Here is a 23,794-nt window from a genome sequence, read left to right on the forward strand (position 1 = left end):
TTATATATTCTGAGTTTTTCATTTTAAATGTTTTATTTAAATGTTTTTTAAATGTTTCGTTTTGTTTTAAATGTTTTAGTAACGGTGGCCGTCTATTACGTGCTTCCATAATAAAATGACCACTACTTCTGGCCTTAATAGTGGCGAAAGCCTAGCAATGCCTAGTGCCCGAAAAAACGTTTTGGTGCAATCGGTAAGTCCATTTTAATTGCGCCATTCAGTCATTTAGAATTCATGCAATACAGGATAGGAATGATACTATTTGGGATGTCACGATGATATTTGGATATTTGGGGCATACCTGTCAGCCACACTGAAGATCTTATCTTCGAAATGAAAGATTTTGCTATTTTTTCGAGAATTTCTTGTTCCCATGTTCTTTCTGTTGATCTAATGTGGATTTTTATTCTCGTATTTGGTATAAACCGTGTTTAAAAATGCCGAATATTGCTATTTTATCATCTAGCTGTTAATCTTAGCAGTGGCTACGCATTCTGGCCGTTTAGTTAAACTGTCACCGATGTAAACTGTCACTGAGTCAGCTTATTGGATTATAATAAAGTGCGTAGTCTAGCGCTACTTCTTACCTTTTAAATTTATTATTATGTAAGATGCCTAGATGTTTTAATCTATAGTTAAAGTTGAGAAATCCTAAAAACTGGTATGCGAATAATCGCTTGAGTTCGTGAGACAGAGAACAAAACGTAAGAAGGGTGAAATTACCCTTTATTATTCCAATAAAGTTATAACATACGACTCCTTTCTTGGAGTTACAATAAAGCCTCCACTCGGGCTTAAACTTAGGAAACTAAGAACTAAACTAATCTGAACTAAAAAGGTATAGCCGAAGTTGTCAAGATTCTAAAAGTGTTGGCCCCTTAACGCTAATTAATGGGGAAGCTATCAAGGGCCTAAGTACAGCCGAGTGTAGTAATAACTTAAGAGAGAGAGTAGCCTAAAAAGGCGAACGCACGCGCTAGTCAGAATCACTGGCTCTCTAACGAAGTCAGTAGAACTTTACAGTTAAATACTCCGCGATTCTAAAAATACGTTCTGGCCGGAAGTTGTAAGATTGAAATTAAGAAGAGATAGGAAAGTAACTTTAACTCAAAATTTAACTGTTAGATAAATTAAGATAATCCTTACAATCAAATTATCTTTTAAGTTCTCACCGCAAGTAGTCGGTGCTATTTCCGCACGCAAGACCGTGTCTTTCTGTTAAAAAGTGTGCTTAATAAAAAGGTCGTTTTACATCCTTTCTCTGCTGGTTTCATCTTCACGCCTGTGCGAGAAGTCGCCAGGTTAGACACTGAGATCTAGTCACATTGCATGATAGCTAATAAGTTCAGATCTTAACTGTTCAGACCGTAACTGAAAATGCTGTTAATAAAAGATCTATTTCAAGCCATGCGAATATTAGACCGTGCGGAAAAAGTATTATTATTTGGGGGTTGGAATTTATTGTAATCATTACAATCTCATTTTGTTAATTTTAATATATGTGCAAATTCAAATGATTAAATGTGATTAGTAACAATATTTTTCATGTAAACTTAATTTTTATTAAATACTAATGCAGTAAGTTTTAAATCACAATAAAGAAATTGTAGTGAAACTAAGCGAATAATCTTCATGCTATGCAGTACTATAGGTTATACTTACACATATGGAAACACATATGTACATAGCCATTTCTCCCATGCAAAGGAAGTATATTTGCGGAGAACTGCGTCGGTGGGACGGGGGGTTAAAATGTAAACACAATCGAAATTTTTTGCGGTGAAGACATGTGAATTGTTCCTGGTGCAAACTGAAAACAATGCGCCAAGGTAAATTTCTGAATTTCTCTATAAATTTCGTATCAAATTTTTCCAAATTTAATATTTGTGCATAATTTAAGTCGTAGAATCGAAATATGGAAATAATTGGCATTTCATCTCAAAAAAGAGTCCGATATTTTGTGTGAAAATACCTGTATTAGAACAATGCTATATATAAATCTAATACATATCCTAAGTCGGGCTTTCGAGACATGAAAAGCGCAATTTAAATTTCGTCAATCGGCCCATTAGAGCGGAAGATATAAAACTTTCCTCTTTTTTTTTTTCCCTAAGATTCTTGATGAAAAAACTTGTGAAGAGCACTTTAAATCTACGTATTCTAGAGATACTGATGGAAGATATGTCGTGAGGTTGCACTTCCATACCTCACCTTCTCAACTCAGTGATTCAAGACAGCTGCCCTCCGCATACTGGAATACTTGGAGAATTCCTTATCTTTCAACAGTAAAAATACAAACAATGTAAAAAGTTTATGCGTGAATATCTATCATTAGGACATATGGAACTGGTTCCATAATCTGTGTCTACGAAAACAAATGCATACTACCTTCCTCATTTCGATGTTCTTCGTGATTCGAGCACTACAACAAGTCTATAGAGAGTTGTCTTCGATGGTTCGTCCAAGTCATCATCTGAACAATTCTGGAATGATCTTCTAATGATAGGCCCGGAAATACAGCATGAGTTATTCACTATCCTTATTTGTTTAAGAAGTTTTCAAATTGCAGCGAGTGCCGATATAGAAAAAATTTTTAGACAAGTCAAGGTTAATTCTGAGGATACTGAATGGCAAAGAGTTCTTTAGAGAGAAAGTCCTGAAGAGCCAGTTAGAGAATACAGATTACTCACGGTCACCTATGGCACAACATCAGCGCCATTCTTATACACAAGAGTTATGCAACAACTGGCTTTAGACGAGAAAAACAATTTTCTTTTGGCTTCACATGCAACTTTTAACGATTTCTATGTTGATTATCTTCTGAGCGGAGCTACATCAGAGCAAGAAGCTCTAGAGCTAGGGAATGAAATAAAACATATGATGAAGAGAGGTGTTGTTAGAATCCAGCCTGAGTTGTTATCATTTTTTTATAGTTTGTCACTGTAAGAGTGGCAACTATCTGATCTTTCCTGTAGTTTGTAGTAGTTCTACGGATTTTGAAAATAAATAATACGCTTTGGAATTTTATATATAAAGTTAATTTATTTTAAGTTTATTAGGAGAAAGTAGACCGGTTAGTTCTTGCAAATCTCGAACAATTTTGGTGATCCGGACGCGATCGGTAAAACAAGTCAAGGTAATTTTATCGGTTTTAATGAATTTAATTCTATTTGACTTTATTGAATTTATTTTTGTTGAAATGGAATCGTTAATTGAGAAACGAAAACCTGTCAGAGCGTATTTTACGAGAACAATTAATGCAATTTTGCAGGAATTAGAAAAGGAAATTCCTGATGAAGAATCTGTAAAAACGAAACTTGTTACTATAGATGAAATAGAGAACTTTGCATTTCTAGAGACACTCTCTCTTCCTAAAATTGCCTTGAAAGAAGGAAAGAAATGTTTTAATAGTGTGTTAGGAGTTTAAGAACGCGCTGTTATTTCAAAATATTCTTCGTGGTCCAAATTACTTCGATTCTTGGCCTACTGTCTAAGATTTGTGAATAATTGTTACCATCCTTAGAAGACTGTAGATTTCCTAACTACAGAGGAGCTCAAGAAACCAAAAATTAGAATTTAAAAAAAATAAAAATTCAACCCTCTGAATTCCAGGTAGAAATTTCGCATTTACTTATATCACTTCCCTTGAAAATGAGTAGTAAGATCCTCTGCTTAAATCAATTTCTAGACAAAGAAGGTGTTATGCGTGTCGGTGGTCGTTTAAGAAATGTTAAAATTTTCCAGAAAACGAAAAACATCCAATTCTTCTTCCTGAAAAGGATTTTATCAACAAAGTGATCATTAAGTATTTTCACCTAAAATATTTATATGCTGCACCTTAGTTGATATGTGTGTCCTGATGCAAAGCTTCTGCATGATATCTGCTTCATTTTTCATTCGAAAAGTTCTGATCAAATGTATTCTCTGCCGCAGATCGAGCCCAACTTGCCACACAAATCATATCCGATTTACCTGTCTCCCCTGTTACATATACTAGACCATTTTATCATATTGGTGTGGACTTCTCTGAACCTTTTATGATCAAACACCGAACTGGACGTGGTCAAAGGTCTTTTAAATGCTCCGTATGCATTTTTGTATGATTTTCGATGCGTGCTATCCATTTAGAAGTCGTCGAAGATCTCTCTTCTAATGCATTCTTAGAATTCCTGAAACTACTCATTGCGAGAAAAGGTAGATCAGTAGAGGATTTTAGTGATTGTGGCATTAATTTTAAGGGAGATGAGAGATCCAGAAGTGCTTTTCAAAATATGAACGAGATGAATCAGTTCGAGCTTATGTTGCTTCCAAAAATATAAAATGGACTTTCAATCCTCCAGCAGCTCCTCATTTTGGCGGTTTGTTAGAATCGGTAGTCACATCACCTTCGTCGAAGTGTAGGATTTGCAATACTAACATATCCAGAGTTCACTACACTCCTCACTCAGGTCGAATCCTGCTTGAACTCACGTCCATTGGCAGCAATGTCTGAGGATTCTACAAATTTTGAATTCTTACACCCAAATTACTTTCTGATTAGAGCTTCTACCAAAGCAGGTGCTTTGCCAAGAGCCTATCTCCTATAGACAAAGATGGCAACTGCGTCAATCCGTCCTACAACATTTCTGAAAAAGGTGGTCAAAAGAATACCTTTAACAATTGCAGCAACGTCCTAAATGGCAAAGACCACAAAGAGACTTTCAGGTCGACGATCTTGTTTTACGCAAAGAAGAGAATGTTCCACCATTAATTGTGGCGTATGGGTCGAGTCATTAGACTCCCTCCTAGAAGTGACGGTAAGATCCTTGTTGCATCGCTACGAACTGCACACAGAGAACTCAAGAGACCTATCGTTGAGCTTTGTCCTTTATTGAACCATGAAACAAACTCTTAAGATGATACAAACTATTAATTGATATAGATTTTTTAGTATGATTTTGATTAGTAGCTTCAAAAATGTATGCATTCAATTACGTTTAAAACGTTTGTGTTTAAAACTGTAATTAATTGAAACCGTGTTTCAATAGTGGGCGGGATGTTTAGGCCCACATTTTCTAAACTAGATGGCAACCACAGGCAGATGCAAATTAACTTGCTCCAGCTATACGGCGAGAGTAAAAAAAGATCGTGCGTTACCTTGGTGATCTTTTTTACTTCCTTACGCGAAGGAAAGGAAGTATTGTAATCACGAAAAATTCCGGTATTATATTTCAACGAAAACATCCATTTTGACCGCTATCGAATGCAATTTACCGATGTTTTTGCGTGTCATCTATACGTAAGTACAGAATAAAGGACTCTTTTTCCCCAAACGAATTATAAAACTGATTTAAAATGGATTCAGAAGATAATTTTTCATGGCGTCTGTACGGACATGTACGTACGTATGTATCTCGTATAACTCAACATTGAGTAGCCTCAGAATGTTTAAATTTGTTATATAGGACTGCTATAACATGTAGTGGTGCACCTCCCTTTTCGGTTGCAATCGGAAGCACCAAAAGTATATAAATATAAATATATATGTGATGCAACTGCTATTTCTCCTGAATAATAATAAATGGATCCTGTTTTTAAACTTATCGTCTGATAATTTGAGCTTCGACTATGGAATTTTATTATTATAATACACTCACTACCAATAAGTATTTGGACACCTGTGATAGAAAAGAAAAACTAACTTTATTCAAAATCAATAGTTGGTAGAGCCTGCACGAGAGGTAATTATAGCGTGGACCCTCCGGGGCATACTTTCCACAAGTCTTTGTATGACAGCTAGTGGTATTCTTCCATTCGGCTTGGAGAAGACATAGAAGTTCCTTCACCGATTTTTCACGGGTAGTGCATCCCTGAATTCGGCGATACAACTCGTCCCAGAGGTTCTTGATAGGGTTCAGGTCTGGACTTTGGGCAGGCCAGTCCATTCGATGAACTCCATTGGCACCATACCAAGCCTTGGTTAACGTCGAAACATGACAACTGGCATTGTCGTCCTGAAAGTAACAGGGGTCCAACCCGTAAAACTGCCACAACGTAGGAAGCACATTGTCATCCAAAATGGTGCAGTAGGCATCGGAGTTGAGCTTACCATGAATGGGAACCAAGGGTCCCAGCCCATACCAGGAGAAACACCCCCAGACCATAATTCCACCTCCGCCGAACTTGACTGTTGGCACAATGCATTCTAGAAGGAGACGTTCTCCAGGTAGACGCCAGACCCAGACCCTGCCATCTGAACGGTAAAGGGTGGACCTTGATTCATCACTCCAAAGAATCCGTTTCCACTGATCTACGGTCCAATTTCGATGTGCTTTGCACCACATTAACCGAGCAGCGCGGTTGGACTTTGTGATCAAAGGCTTATGGACAGCAGCACGACCATGGAAACCAAGAAGATGTGCTTCCTTACGGATGATATTCATTGAAACAATAATCCCGGATGTCTGTTGAAACTCCTCGCAGATGAGGGCCATCGGTTGGGTGCGGTTCTTCCGAATTTCCCTGGACAGCACTCGTCGGTCTCTATCTCCCAGTTTCGTTGGTCTGCCGACTCGAGGCACATTCCGACAGTCACCGCTCACCTTCCACTTCTTAATCACATAGGCCACTGTCGATTTTGGGTACTTCAGATAGCTAGATATGTCTCTTGAGCATCGGCCACATTTGTGACACCCGATAATTATACCTTTCTCGAAATCAGAGAGCTCCAAACTGCGAGGCATCTTGCATGCGACTAAAGCCGATGCTGTTTCCTACACGATATATACCGGCGGAATCTGTGACGTACCTTAGGACCACAGATATCGTCATTTGCATAGGTGTCCAAATACTTATATATATATATATACACTGACTACTATATATATATATATATATATATATATATATACTCACTCTGTTAGTCGGCTCAGTGAAATTAGTTTTTTATTCTTGTATGTTAGAAAATTGTGCATTATTTTGCTTTAAAAATCACTGAGTTATGTTGTTCGTATCTTCTTATCTTATTAAGGTCTTTTTGCCTTTAATTAATTTGCATGCAATATTTGTAGAATTATCAACAATTTAAAAGTTGTTTAAGTGCGGCTAAGCCTAATTTCTTTTTACCATAGCAGGCATATTTGCTTACATTTGAAACATAGTAAAATAGTAAATTAATTCTTTCTGCACTTTCAGTGTCTTTTTGCAGGAAAGTGGGACCAAAAGGAAACTTTTAGTTTTGTGCACCGAAAAATCTGCTTTCTTGCCTGCTGGCCGAATTGCTTGTTTTTGACAAAAAGCTGTTATTTTAATTGTAAAAATTGTTTTTTAATTGTTTTAACTGTATTTAGTGTTTTATGTTTTTCTATATCTTTCAATTTTTAATGAAAATATTTTGAGTTTTTATATATTTTTGCCTTGCCGCGATGTGAGAACTGAATTAATTGAATGAGAAATACAGGGTGATTTAGAATTCATCATCAATATTTGGTGGGGAGGTAGGGAATTAATATTGCGGGGTATGCAATTGTTTAGAAAGGGGTGCAAGTGCATTTTCCTGCATCCCGTTGGCTACGCCCATGGAAACGTACAAATAGTTTACAAAGAGATACAAATAGTACAAAACAGTTGAAAACAGAAGAAGGGAATACTTTCGAATTCACTAGCTAATTCTTTCGAAGAAAAGTAGTTAAACTGATTAATTAATTAATTTGAAATTTAATCAAACCCAAATGTTTTGTACGGTAATTTCAAATTAAAAAATATTTAAGAATATAAAGACTCAAATGTAATTTAATTGACTCCCTCTTCTAAAGAATTGCTTTCGAAATTACATCTAGAAATGAGACATTGGTAATTTTTCGACGCGCTAGTGAAGCTTATCCGAAACCATTTTAAGATATACTGTCCGTGTCGCCATCTATTGCTGGAAATGAAGACTTAAAATAACAAAGCTTAGAGAATTTCTCTGTTGATAAAGGAAGAATTAAAAAAAAAAAAAAAAACTACCATAGATTTTAGCACTATAGTTCTGCAACATTAATAACTTTGTGCTTCTTAACTGTTTAATAAAACACTGCGATTAAAATTTAAAAAGAAGGCGGTCTAGTTGAAGATTATTATTAATAATCAAAAAATTTCTGTTATCCTATCTAAAATTTCATTAATTTATTACAATGAAATTTCTATTTTCTGTTGCATATCATAAATTTCAATTAAAAGGCGATCTTTCAGTTCGGATGAAACGTATATAAGAAAAAACTGTATACGTGATTCTAGTTTGAACAAACAACTGGAACTAAATCTGACTCGCAGACCCAGCCGCGTTCGTGATGGTCTGTGCAAAACCACACAAACAATCCAGCATTTCCGTTCCTTAATTATTTTGAATTCAACGTTTTATTGCTTATCAAAATACTTAATTGTATTAATGATTATATGTACAGGGAACAAAATTAAAAATGCAAATCTAGATCAAAGAATAAGATAACGTCCACATTTGAACTGCTTCTTGAAAAAAAAAAAAAAAAAAAAAAAAAAAAAAGGCTATTATTCTTATATTCAGATCAACATTGATGAAGTTTCCTTTTAAAAACTTACCAACTTTTGTGAAAGTGTGGGCAATAGCATTTTTAGTTTTGATTATCATTTAAAAGCATTTTTGTTTCAGCTTTCAGCGCGAAATCGTGTCATGTTCCTGAGGAAGATTTCGTTAAAAAAATTCTTTTTTACTGTAGTCCACCGTCTTGGGTGCTACTTTGGTAGACGCTTGCACGGATTTTTGGCGATTTACGTTGGCGCAATTGTTGGCGCGATTTTTACAATCGTCAGCCATCTTGAAAAACGCTGTTTTTACGCATAGTAAAGTATTCGAAATTTAAAAAAAAAAAAATAAATATCGTTAAAAGTAATGGATTAATTTTAAATACATTTACTATGAGTATAAAATACTAAAGTAAGGCTATTATTACTTTCATATAGCAAAAAAGAGAATAAAAACATACTATAAAAACTATAAAAACATTGTGCCGACTATAAAAACATTGTGCCGACGTTTAATTAGATTAAAATATTACTGAAATTGAATATCGAATTAAAAACCATCCTACCAACATTTAAAAGAATTAGAATATTATTAAATTCAAATACTTTAAAATACGTTATATAAAATATAATTAACATTAAAACATATGTGACAATAATTATCTCAGCAATTTTTGAAAATAGTGTATTAATTTTTTTAACAAAAATTGAAGTATACAATTATAAAATAAAAGAAAAATATATACTTACATTTTTTTTAAATTAATCAAAATCAAATCAAACCCATCCACAACATAAAAATTTAACCTCTTGTTTATTGATAAGTTTCACAAAAAAACATCGAAATCATAATTGAATCGGCTCTTTTAACCATCTTCATCTGTTATCCACATATCTCGCACTTCATTGAAGAAGCAATTAGTGAAATTTCCTCCAAAAATTTAAAATAAATTTCCTCTGACGCTATTAACAATTTAAAAATAAATCTTTGATTAGGAAAGCCAGGTTGGCCAAAATAAGGTCTCAAAGGGCAATTTTTTTTTATTGCAATACCAATAATTCTTGGTAATTACCAATAACAACATTGTTCTTCGAAACGGAGATATCCATTCCATTTGAAATCTGAGGAATTCGAAGAGATGAATAATAAAATTTTAAAATGGCGCGGTAATGCGCAAAATATTCAGTAACCAATCAAGGAACTGATTACGTCACGCACAGAATTAAAATTATTTAAATAATCATTCATAATAAAATCGTTTTTAAAACAAGTGCAAAATTAAATTGTACTTTAATATTTAACAGCCATAAATAATGTTTAAAACATTAGATTAAATTTATAGATATTAAGAAAACCAATTACTTTTTTTAAGTAAGGTGACGTCATTGATTACATCATCCACAACATAAAATTATATAAAATATTATAAACAACAAAATTTTTATTTCAAATAAAAATGTAAAATTAAATTGATTTTTAATATTTAGAAGCCATAAATAATATTTAAAACACGGAAGTTATATATAATAAAACGCATTATTTTTTTAATAAAATGACAACAAAGTATCGGTTACCGTAAATAACTTATCCAGCAATGGGTTTACCATAAGTTGTATTACTCGCCAAAAAGAAAATTGCCAAAAAATCGCCAAAATCCGTGCAACCGTCTACCAAAGTAGCACCTAGTCTTGACTACTAGTATTCAAATTGAATTATAATTTAGAACCAGCAAGAATCACTAACGAATATCTAAGTTTACTGCTTTTACTTCCTTTATTAAATTTAGCTGCTACTTTGAATAACAATAACAATAGAATGAAAATTCAAAAACAAAATAATCACGAATCACTACTTGTTGCCATTCAGGATAAAAGAAATATTAATATGAATATTAGCAAAACGTTAATTTTTCAAAATAATTAAACACATGCAAATATAAAAAAAGTACTTCAATGCAAAAATAATTATTACTCATACAATAACTGGGCCACTATATTATAACGAGAAAATCGTAGAAAAATTAAAACTTTTAAAGACTTGTTTTAAGTTACATTTTACATGAATATATGAATAAACGCTAAATACGGGTATACTCCGGTATACGTGATTAATCCGTTCTAGACCTTGGAGAAATAACAAACAATTTTTTTCAATAAGAAATAAAGGAAAAATAATTAGATAACTAATAGAAAATCCTATTGTTATTATTATAACACTGTTTAATATTAAAATACAAATGCAGTGAAAGAAAATATATGCTGTACATAAAAGAAGCAATCCACATGAACGTATGCACATTTTTTTTTTTTTTTTTTTAAGTCACAGATCATAAGAACTTTTCAGCTTGCTCTAGCTTTCCTAATGCTTTGTTTACCTTTCACACCAGATTTGTTTGGTGGTCACACCCGATTTCGCCGTTTTCGCAACATTAGCCGGTTTAATAGCGTCTTTGTTTTTTACAGCTCAACAATCTATTTTTTTCACTTCCATGGTGATTCTAACAATTTTCTTCGTTGCTTGACTCTTCTAAAATTTGCTGTTAATGAATTATAAAACATTTACGAAAAAAATGCAAAATCACTTGAAAATTCAGAGTTTTACCGCGAATTGTTTACTGAATAGTAGCAAAAAGCGGTTCTAGGAAAAAAAAAATCAACAGGAAAAAAGCTTACAGGAATGATTCTCACAGGTATAAATGTTCACAGGAAAAACGCCCACACAGAAATATGCCCACATAGAAAAATACTCACATGGAAAAATACCCACTTAGAAATATGCTCACACGGAAAAAAAGCTCACATAGATAACGGGTGGCCATAATTAAACTGACAGTGCTCACAGTGTTCTGTAGCGCGATCTATTTGCGAGAATGACGCCACATTTTCTAGGAAGATTAAACAAGACGGGGGACGAAGGATTCCGCGAAAAAGCAAATTAGTTCCAAAAGTCACCGCTAGGGAATATTTGGCGCTGTGTAATAGAAAATAGAGTGTTAACAAATGCAAATTAATATGGAATAAAATTACCTTTTATTATGCACATTTTCTGATTTAGTTCAAGTGCAATATGGCAACACTTTTAAAAAAGCGTAAAATCTACATAAACACCGATAAAGTCTCGTGATCTGCAATATCACGTACGCTGAGCAGAAGAAGACGTTCTTTATTCAAATTTCACGTTACATCCATTCTCACAGTGCCAGCTGCTTGGGTTTTAAAAGACAATGTGTTACGTTTCGAATCAATCGGATTGAAAGTTTATGTGCAATGCCTCCTTCTTTAGTCGAGCGTGCGTTACTGGTCAAATTCTTTTACCTCAGCCAGTGCAACGCGTCAGCCGCTCTCCGTGCTTTTAGAAAGCACAAAAAAAAATGCGTAAAGGTAACGGTCCTGTGTCAGTTAATGGGCTAAACGCAATGGTTGCGACGTTTGAGAAAACAGGTTCTCTGAAGGTTCAGTCAGGCAGAGGGCGAAAACCTGTACCACAGGATACAATCGAAATAGTTGCCACGGCGATTGTCGACAGAGGACCACACAATATTGCTGCCACCTCTAGCGCTCGTGGAGTAGCTCGGAATATGGATACGATTACAGTACGGTATGGAAAATCTTACGAAAGATTATCAGCTTCTACAGGATCAGCCATGTACAGGAGCTACTGTACCCGACCATGATAAGCGATTGACTTTTGCTCTCACATTTCTTGCCAGAATGGAGGTGGATGATGCTTGGCCGTGGAAAATCTTATGGGGAGACGAGGCCCACTTTTACCTGAATGGAACTGTGAATACCCAGAACTGCCGAATTTGGGATGACAAAACACCACATGCAGTCACAGCAATTCCCTTACATTCACCAAAGGTAACAGTTTGGTGTGGGTTCCCAGCGGAATTTATCGTAGGTCCATTCTTCTATGAGAACATTACCCCGACAGGACGGGAAACCTGTTCTGTTATCGGAGAGAAATATCGCCACATGTTGAACAGCTTTGTCATTCCGGCACTTCAGCAAAAACAGTGCCTGGGGGAAATAATTTTCATGCAAGATGGAACCCCTCCACACGTTGCTGTACGGGTGCAACAGATGCTACGACAGAAATTCACAACAGAAAGAGTCATTAGCCGATACTTTCCAACTGCATGGCCACCTCGGTCACTTGATCTTACCCCATGCGACTTCTGGCTATGGGGTTACTTTAAGTCCAATGTATATCAAGGAGTGGCTACGTTGAAAGATAACATATCACGGACTGTACGGGAGACTCCTGCAGACATGTTACTTTCTGCTGTTGTGCATACTGCGTACAGAATGCAATATGTGGTCCGCAACAACGGCAGCCACATTCAACCTCATTTGAAGCAAAGTAAAAAGTTATTTCCGTATTGATTTGCATTTGTTAACACTCTATTTTCTATTACACAGCGCCAAATATTCTCCTAGCGGTGACTTTTGGAACTAATTTGTTTTTATGCGGAATCCTTCGTCCACCGTCTTGTTTAATCTTCCTAGAAAATGTGGCGTCATTCTCGCAAATAGATCGCGCTACAGAACAGTGTGAGCACTGTCAGTTTAATTCTGGCCACCCGGTATATGCTCACATAGAAATAAGCCTACTGATAAATAAAATACGTAGAAATATACTTACATTAATCAATCGATAATTAATCGATTTGAACATCGTACACCTACTTGAATATTTTAAAGAAAAATTATTTGATCATTTGAAAAAAATATTGGACAAATGCTCATATTAACCTTTTCAGGAGCGCTATATAAAAGAATGAAAACTGTAGTAAAATTTTGCATGTACTGTAATAATTTATACCACTGCCCCCTGTACGACATTTTTTCTCTGTAACTGCCAATAGTTTATTTTTGTTTTTTATTTACTCTATTTTTGCATACCTTTTACGTGTATCTATAGAAATTGATGTTTGAATGTAGTTATTTAAGTCTGGAGCAAAAAAGTTCTAGAAGACCACAGTTTCCAACCGAAGTGTGGAATCATTATGAAGCAGCCTTCGAAAAATCTAAAACAACAAATTATTACGAAAGCTTTCATAAGGTACTTAATTCATTATTTAATTGTAGCCGTCTTAGTATGTGGTTTTTGTTTGACGAGCTGAAAAAAGACTTAGTCTGTCAACTTTATTACTAGCTATTGTAAATACAGTGCGTACTGAAGTAAAAAAAAAAAAATATGAAAACTTACATTTGACAAGGAACTATGATGAAATCGATGATAAAATTAGATATTTATTATATATATTAGCTAATATTCAGTAAGTTTGTAGAGACATTAGGTATTTTTGGAAGTAGGAGATGTGAAAAATGAGTAAAGCCTTCGTCGGGAATCGAACCACGGACCTCTGGAATACGCGCCCAGCGTGCAGACCACCATACCACGAAGACATGCTAGGGCGAGAAAAATACCTAATAAGTTTTAAGTTTATGTGAAATATGCATGATTTATATATAACAAGGTATTTTACGTAATTTAAATAAAATAATTATGTCTATTTGCTTATTCTTCTAAATGTTTATGTTATAAAATGTGTAACTTATACTTACTATTATTTCATTTTTTAACAATTAAAATTTTAATAATTTTGCGCTGTATATTCTGTTTCATTTTTCTTTCCTCCTTCTCTCTTTTTCCTAATTCAAAACGGTCCAGTTAATCTTATATAGCAACTAAATCTACACATACAGTTTTTGCCATATATATATACTGTTCTGTTTCCATATCGGCATCTAAAGGTAAACACCAATACAGAAACAGACACTGGTGAATCCGTAACTAAACTAACTACCAAACTCGGAACTAACTAAATACCAAACTGAAAACAAACTCTTAAAAGAGTTAGTTAACTTCAATATTTTTCGTAATCGTATAAGTGAAATTATTTGCATTGCGTTGTGTAAATACATCCGGGACCGTGCCGTGAGAGGATTGGATAACAGGACGTAAATTCAATATACATATAAGGAAACACATAAATAAATATAAAGAAAACATAAGAAATAGGTTCCAGATTAAAATACAATTTATTCTGATTTCTCAACAATTAAAATTAAATTTCACATCCTAGGTAATCAATACTCAATTCCTTATTTTAGTTACACATGTGAAATCATCAATTTATATCACTTACACCTTCAAATTATGGATTTACAAATTTCATTTTTCCTTTCAATTAATGAAATTAATCTCAGAGTTCACTTTATGACCCATTTAATTTAACTTTAACCAGTACATCCTAGAATGTTAAAAAAAACCACATTATCTGAAATTCAACATCTATACTAAGGATGATTTCACAAAAACAAACTATATTTTTATACCGTAATTAACTTATTACGATTTTCATTGTCTCTGTAAATTAAGAAGGGGAAGTGGAGACAATTTTCAGCCAGTTAGAATTGAATTAGATATTCAATATGACGTATAACGTCCTACAGAATATTGTGTAATTTCCTTAAAGTTCATTGGAAAAATTGATAACAAAAAAAAAAAAAAAAAAAAAAAAAAAAAACATATCTGTTACGACTTGAAGAGGGCCCTGGAAAGACTGGTGAGACCTCGCATTCACGGAATAACCACATCCTTTGGAAGAAAACTAAAGCGACGTGAACGCCTGCGACTGGTTTCTGTAGTAGAAAATTTTTCACACTAGAAGGCAGGAGAACCGCTTGTCCCGCACGGCTGCCGGCATAGACTCTCAGCTCCACAAGGAAAATCGTAGACTATGAAGCTAGGTATTTTAGAGAACGGCTGACGCAGGTTTTTCATCAGTCCACGCTAAACAAATTCCTTCCATCGGTTGCCCGTCGAAGTTAATTTTGATATTAAAAATATATTTTGATATTAAAAAAAAGGTTCACGATGGTTTCAGGCTCGTTTCACACCAGGAAGCAAAAATTTAATTCACCCAAGCCGGCGGGAGCGTATTTGCCGCTCTCCGCCGTAATCACATCTCAACGGCGAATTATATCTCCTCGTTTTTTCTCGCTTCACAACACGCACTAGTTTTACTCAGCGTCAGTCAATAATACGTTTCTACCCTGAATGACAGAAATAAGGGTGATTACACATGCGCGCTCCTCTTCACTCAACGACCGAACATCCCGATCGCCAACCCCAGATGACTTACAATGAAAGTGGAGTGGCAACCTCTGACCTTTTCCGTCAAGTACTTCCTGTCCTAAAGTTCAATTGCACAAAAGAAATTTGTTCTCGAACATTCTAAATGACAAACAACCCGCGAAAATCATGACTTAGCAAAATCCCCTCCCTTCCCTGCTTCTTTTCACAATGTATCAAAACTTGGACAAAAATTGCAAATAAAAGGAAAATAAATAATATTCTTTGAAGCTAAATAATATTCTTAGAAGCATCTGTTTTTTCCCAAAATTAAAGCATTAAAAATTCAGAATTAAATAAAATTAAGATTTTCTTAAATCAGAAAAATAATTCACCTGGTTTTTTATAACGCGATCAAGCAGTTATCTACACAGCAATACCATAGATGTTTTGATAATTCAAACAATTTTTCTTTGGAAAATTCAAGTAAGTGTACGATGTTCAAATCGATTAATTTATTGATTGATTAATGTAAGGCTATTTCTATGTATTTTATTTATCAGTGGGCTTATTTCCATGTGAACATATATCTGTGTGAGCTTTTTTCCGTGTGAGCATATTTCTAAGTGAGCATTTTTCCATGTGAGCTTTTTTTTTTATGGGCATATTTCTGTGTGGGCTTTTTTTCTGTAAGCATTTATACCTGTGAGCATTATTCTATGAGCATTTTTTCTATGGGCTTTTTTCCTGTGGGTACTTTTCTGGTAAACCGCAATAAGCATACTGATGCTCATGGGCAGTCATTACATTGTCTAGAAAGAGATAAACTAGCGCAGACGTGACTTTACCGAACTCGAGATGTATTCCAAACAAATATAGAATGAAAAATAAATTTACGTCCAAACACAATGCACAGCAAGTTGGATGCATTTCAAAGCTGACATATACCGAGGTACTACCGCATACTTTTGTATATAATTATTTCTCTCTATTAAGAGTTTGATTTCTATTTTTTTGACGGACCTTTCATATTTTACACTACACGAGTACAAGTTTACATGGCATTAAACTAAAATAATAATAATAATAAAATTTTACAACTGAAATATTTAAAGATTTTATTCTTTATCATTTATTGAACCCTTTACAAACAAGTCTGATTTTGCAACCGACGCATATGGCAACTAGCTTCAACCTTTTAAATGCAATCTTGCTTCTTTTACTTGATTTGAGTTTTGCAAGCATATGTGCAGTGTATGCGTATATATGTGTTTGTACGCTTATGTGCACTGTAGCACTGTATGTGTGCACACATTTGTATTGGGCTTTTGGCTAACTGATTCATCGCATAGAAACATCTTATTCTTTAATAACTTATATATAACGAGTCGAAATCAAAAATTGGCAGCTGAGAATTTTTTTAAAGGATAATGATGATTTCTGAGCAGCTGGCTACGCAAAGTCTATAACGTTTCATATCTATGTTTTGAACACTAAAAAACGGTAAAAGCAATAATCAAGGACATACTAATAGATGATATTGAACAAGATACCGAGAAAGACCTGATAGGAAATTGATTGTCCTTTAAGTCAGCTAATTCACCATGAAAGACTAAGATTATAGTCCCATTTTTGGGAACTTTAGCGAACATACAAACGAAATGTGATTCATAATTTACTGCATTCCTCACACTTCCGTACGAACACTGGAAGCTACAAACCAAGATTAGGCTCCACGCAGTGTTTTAACTTGCAGAAATTTGAGAATAGCCAAATGAGCTGTTACAATCCTCCGTGGTCTCATAAATGAAGAAGAAACTACAAATCTTACGATCCTCACACTTCCCCCCGTATAAACACTGGAAGCTACAAACCAAGATTAGGCTCCACACAGTGTTTTAACTTGTAGAAATTTGAGAATAGCCAAATGAGATGTTATAATCTTCCATGGTCTCATAAATGTAGAAGAAACTACAGATCTTACGATTACCAGTTGAAAAAAGGGCTGATCTTTAGAATATGGTAACTGGTAGTTTGGCGACGTTTTGGAGGCGATAAAGGTTACTACCTGGGACTTTGGTAATAATGTGAGCAGTACTCAGTTCCGATTACGCATTATTTTGTGTGAGGGAAATGAGAGATCATGGGATATGTCATGTGATATTAATGGACGAATTACGGTTCTTTAATCGGAAAAGGGGGGAAATCGGGAAAAAATCTGGAAATTTTGTCTTTGGCTTTATTCTGTGTTGTGTGAAAGAATGTTCGTTAATTTTTGGATCCCATGGCCCTAACTAAAGTGAATTCGAAATGGGTATTTAGTAGGATTGAAAGGGGTAGTAATAAGTGTTTCTTTAAGGTTGTGCGAGATAGAAGTAAAGATGTTTTATTAAGTTATTTATTTTACCTGGTACCTTGCTGTGAACTATAAGTATGATTTTAAAGATCTTGAAACAGAAATAAGAAACGTTTATCGGACACGTAATCAAGATTCTGAAGAAGATTAGGTAAGTTAGTATTTTTAATTATTTGAGGATATTATTTTTATGCATTGTTCTAAATGTAAGGTGGAAGTGAAGTAATTTGGTATTATTGGGAAAATTGTTATTAGCAATGATTTAGCTTAAAGTAATTAGGATTGTAAGCTAATTTTTATTAATTTAATGCATGTGCTTATTTATAATTTAAGTAGTGTTTTTGAATTTAATTATATTTTAATTAAATGATAGTTATTTTGTGAATTTTATGTTTGTAGGAATTTGGTATACGTTTTAGTTGAAGTAAACGTGCATGAAAATAATTTAAATATTTGACACTAAGTATTTGTAATGTTTGCGGTATGAATTCGTTGGTGACATTTATAATATAATAGATGATTTAGAGGTAAAAGTTTTTGGATATTTTATTTATTTCATATGTGGAAATGTTCATATTTGGATAGGGTATATACTTTTTTGCGATCAGGTAATTTCATATATGTTCTTTTTACCGGGTTTAAAGATTCAGAAAATTGTCATGTATTTTCGTGAAATTTTCTAATTTATGAGAAAAAAGCAGTGTACATGGATATAGTGAAGAGTGTGCGCAATGCCATTTTTGTGTAATTCTGGGATGTTTTTTTAAGTAAAAATGAGTCGACGTGTACATGGTTTATGTGTATGTGTTATTTTGAAAAACGCGTAAGTAGTATGGTATTCTGCACTTTTTCCCAATTTTGCAGTGAATATTTGTCATGATTAAGCAGTTTTGTTAGATAAAATTTCTAGCATAAGTGTAATTCGGCTGGTAGATTGTTGGAAGAAGTGTTCAGTAGATAAAAAGAAAAGAAACATGTCTTTACTTCGTGAAGACAAAATGGCGGCGGGGAAAAAAATAGAGGGTTGCTGTAGGAGAGTTGGTCGCCAAATTTTCGCCAAAAAATCGCCAAGTTACCATAATGTAAAGATCAACCGAAAAAAGATAAACGGAACTGCACCATTGCTAGGAGAAAAACATACAGCCAATTATACTGAATGCGCTTAATTTCCTAAACATGAAGTATTCCTGAGAAAATAACGAGACTGGTTAGGTTAGGCGTTTGAATATGGCAAAGCGCAGGAAGATTATCTGCCTAGGAGCAGGGATATCTTCCCGGAGGACATTCTAAACGAAACTAGCCCAAATTCAAGTACACAGAGAAAAACACAAAAAACAGGTACCCTGTAGCCGCAGCGTTCGCCTGGAATAGAACCCCTAGCATTCAGCGGTCGTAACCATTCGGCTGCTGGTGGAAGTAACGACACCGAAATTTAAAGACCAACCAAAAGACTTCTTTAAGCATTTAAAGATGGAATTATCAAAATTCCTCTATTCAACCCCTCAAAAGCTCTAAAGAAAAGCCAGCAGATGTTTCATAGGCCATTTCATGTCTTAAGTATATAAGGTATTTCTCCCGCCATACTAGCGTGCCATCGTGATGTAGTGGTTCTGCACGCTGGACTGGTATTCCAGAGGTCCGTGGTTCGATTCCCGGCGAAGGCGATGCTAATTTTTCATTTTGCCTGCTTCAAAAAATACCTAATGTCTCTACACGTGTCTAGGGTGAACTTGATTTCCAGCGTCATTCCGCAGGCACAATCACTAAAAACTTTGAATTCTCCACTTGATAAACTGAAGACCTTCAGTCAAATTATGGAATTAATAGATAACTTTGATGAACAGTAAAAAATTAAATTCTTTAAAATTTAGTTACTGAATTTCTTTATAGATGCATCTAGTTATGAATCTTCGCCTGGTAGGCGAATCTAATTATCTGTTAGCAGGTTACTATCATTCATACTTGGAGGTCCAATTCATAAATAAATGCGGTTTTCAAATCTTCGGTCTTACAACTACAAACTTTTCTATTGTTACTGAGAGAAATAGCTATGAATAGCAAAAAGGGAAACTCTTTTTATGCATGGACTACTTCTGATATAAGAAAAAATATAACATTTTGCTATTTCTGAACAATTAATATATTAAACAAATCTTTAAAAAAATAATGGATATATATATATATACTTTTTTTTTTGCAAGTAGGTAAATAAAAGCTGTGCATATGCAAATAACATATTAAATAACTGAAACCTTAATACTATTGCGTGCGTACGGGTTCGTAGTAGATTGAATACACAAGTCCAATAAATAATTAAAAAATAACGGATTAATAAAATTTATTCCTATCAAAAGTAATATGTAACAGAACGCTGGATTTTTCCTCAACGATATTCGTACAATATTACTCAATATAATCAGAAGCTACACTTTAAACTACTAAAAAGTTAAATACTAACGTTTTCTTCTCTAACTACTAAACGTCCTCGAGATTTCTGAAGAGCGAAAGCAAAGAGCTCAACCATTTGAAATGATATTTCAGATATTATTATTTGAAGGTATATGCACGGAATTGTGATGATTTAAGACAATAGAACTCTCACAGTTACGACTATAGTGAAAATATTTCGAAATTTTCGAATGGCAACCCCCATTTTTTTCCTCCGCAAATCAATCAGCGTATTGAAGAACCATAAATGGTGTTGAGACTACGCATGTATGGCGAAAATTACCGGCGTAATTCGTTTGCAAAGAATAATAATTGTAAAGGACTACTGATAGCACATAATAGGAGAGGGAAACTATTTTTTATTGGAATTACAAATTTTCAAAGTATATAATGTTTCAAGATAGATACGTGGCCACCGCGATCACCGGACATTACTACGATGGATTTCTAATTATGAGGTTACTTGAAATCTGAGGTTTACACATCAAATTGACGAGATTTGTCAGAACTGAAAGATGTCATAAAATGCGAAGCTATACAGGTTCCTATTGCGATGTTACGTTCTCGTTATTGTCAACAATCTCCAACATCCAATGCGTTATCGTCTGTGAAGGTAGGCACGTTGAAAGCTTATAGTTCCAATAACAGCGTTTTATTGGAATTCATATCAGCGCCATTTATGTTTCTTCGGTGCGCTGATCAGTTTGCTCAGAAAAAAGTGGGTATTACCATTCGCAAGTTTCGAAATGTTTTGACTGTAACCGGAACCGTTGTTGCTTTAAATCATCGCAATCTAGAGTACATACCTTCAAATAGCATAAAAATGTACCTGAAATTTCATTTCGATTAGTTGAGCGGTTAGGCCGCTAAGGATTCATACATCGGGGACGCTTCTTATGACCACCCTGTATATTTTTATCTATAAAGCTTGTAACTAGACTTTGTGCATAAAATTTATTGCAATTTTTTTTCCAGGTCTGGTTTCAAAACAGACGAGCAAAATGGCGCCGACAAGAGAAACTTGAGAACCAGAGTGCTTTGCGAAGTCTCGGGCACGTCAGCTCCAGTCTTCTAAGTTCCAATTCCAGATCACAGTCTCCTATAAACAATACGTCTGTTACCGGAACACCTCTGAGTCCCGGCGTCCCATGTATGACATCAGTGGGGAGTCACCTGGGGTCCAATGCTCCCATGCTATTTGATCCGTGGTTGACTCCTTCCCTCTTGGGATTACGACTACCTGGATTACCTGGTTTCCAGCTTCATACAGTGTATCCAAGCTATCTCACTCCTGCTAATTTAACTTCTGGGCAAGTAGCCACAGATACACCTACCAAGGTTAAGAATTCGCCCCTAAATCTCTCTTTGGACAATGACGATCAGATAGTTGAACAGTCATCTAAAGAAATATCTGATCCAAGAAGTTCTAGTATTGCTTCGTTGAGGCATAAAGCTAAAGAACACTTGCAAGTCATTACTAAAGGTCATGTAACATGAATTATATTAGTATATGATTAAGTAAATAATGTGTGTTTCGAGACAGCGATGATAAATCTAGTGAACAAATGACACTCTGTGCAAGAAATGTTTTTATTGCTTACAAACTCCACGAAATCTTTTATAATAAGTATATGAAATCATCTCTAAAAATGTGTTGAATAGTAGTGCTTTCATTTGACTTAAACTGAAAAACGTATTTACAAAACTATCTATTATGATTACATAGTAACTGCGAAAATTTATCTTCATTAGTTAGCTCATTTTATGTGTATTTTGTTATCAAATATCTTATCCCAGAGTACCTTAAATCTGAGTGTATTCATTTTGCAGTAACAATTTTTGTGGTAAATCTGAGCTTGCAAGATCTCTTCAATAGTATTTTGAACTTCTACTATTTTTGTCCTACGTAGAATATAGTCAGTATCATGTTGTTTGTCAGTCATTTATCACATACAAAAAAAAAAAAAAAACGTAAATATTAAATGTACCGATACTTATATATTTATAGAATAATTAAACGATAAGATAAGAATAAATTAATAATTTACAGATGTATGTTATATAAATGAGACTGTTTACTAACACTTAATTAACACTTGATGATTTCTGTTAACGTTTATTATTGCTGTTATTAAAGATTAACGACGTGATGATGGAAGAATTATTTTTCTGTGTTTACAATAAAACTTGTAAAGGATTTAGAAAGATAAGAATGGATTACGAAAGAATAAACTTTGAAAAATGTAATGATTCTTCTGCATTTTCGCTGAAACTCAGTAATTAACTGATAACTTAATGAGCAGACTCGAGATAACTAATAAAATTGTCCTCTCAAGTTTTCACTACCTACACTATTTTAGCGCAACTTTGGACTGCAAACTTACTTTTGTTGATTGTTGGTAGAATAGAAAAGAATGCTAATAAAACGGAATATACTTCAAAACTTATCGAAGATGCAGAAAAACTGTGCATGTTAGGCAATAAGTAAAATATGTTTAGGCAAAAATTTGTCTCTATTTCACGTGGATCTCAAAGAAAATTTTCAATGAAATTTTAATAATACCATCTGTCTCCTGCAGGCACAAATAATTCTGCGTTACTGCATTGTTTCGGTTTTCTTACTTTTTGACTTTTGAATAGCGTAACCCTTACTTTATCAAAATATTTAGATTAGCGTAACAAAGATATTAATATAAAAAACAAAAAGCATTTGAAGGTCCACAAGAACGTTCTTTTGACTTGTTGATTTATTGAAACGTACAGTGATACAATTATTGTGGTTTTTTGTATAAGTGATTTAAATTACTTTTATACCTTTTATAAAATGTTTTTCCAATGGCAGATTGTAAACAGTTACAGTGTAACACAGCCCTTTACTCTATACGAGGCCAGATGTGGTGGTCTTTATATTATGGAGGCGCCTAATAGGTAGACCACCATCGCCTCCTATTAAAGGGACGGACAGTCGCAACCATGCCTTCACCGGGATTTGCACCCAGGTCCTTCGGTATCGCAGTGAGGCTTCCTTAACCACTATACCGCCTGTGCGGCCTTTTATAGAATATAAAGTATTAAAGAGGAGATATGGAAAATAGAATATGTTTAAATACAGAACCTTCTTTTTCAACTGCAGAAGAGCAAATGAAAAATGAGAAGTCCCTGATAAGATAAGGTGATAAAAATGAGAGGAAGGGAGTCAAGCTACTAGCGCCATCTTTTGATGAAAAATGAAAACAACTACGAAATAATACCTTAAAAGCTGAAGGGTAAATATGGATTGGAACGGAGATCGTTAACTAAACCTGAAACAATTTTATGAATTTGAAATGTTTCTAGAGAATCCAACGGAAAATGTTTTCTGAACAATTTTGTAAAAAGGAAAAATA

The 23,794-nt window shown here is 34.3% G+C and overlaps 1 protein-coding gene across 2 annotated transcripts in view; it reads left to right on the top strand.

Moving 5' to 3' along the window:
• LOC118195814 (retinal homeobox protein Rx3-like) overlaps positions 1-22,391 on the top strand; it is a 117,954-nt gene extending 95,563 nt beyond the window's left edge. For both annotated transcript variants that reach the window (XM_085821993.1, XM_085821994.1), the window contains exon 3: positions 21,384-22,391. In XM_085821993.1, coding sequence (XP_085678119.1) covers positions 21,384-21,905 — 522 coding nt within the window. In that variant the 3' untranslated portion in view covers positions 21,906-22,391. The remainder of the gene's footprint in view (positions 1-21,383) is intronic.
• Positions 22,392-23,794: the final 1,403 nt, after the last annotated feature.

The sequence above is a fragment of the Stegodyphus dumicola genome, chromosome 8, assembly GCF_044657685.1.
Source record: "Stegodyphus dumicola isolate Sdum_Otavi_A_Nest chromosome 8, ASM4465768v1".
Taxonomy (NCBI): domain Eukaryota; kingdom Metazoa; phylum Arthropoda; class Arachnida; order Araneae; family Eresidae; genus Stegodyphus; species Stegodyphus dumicola.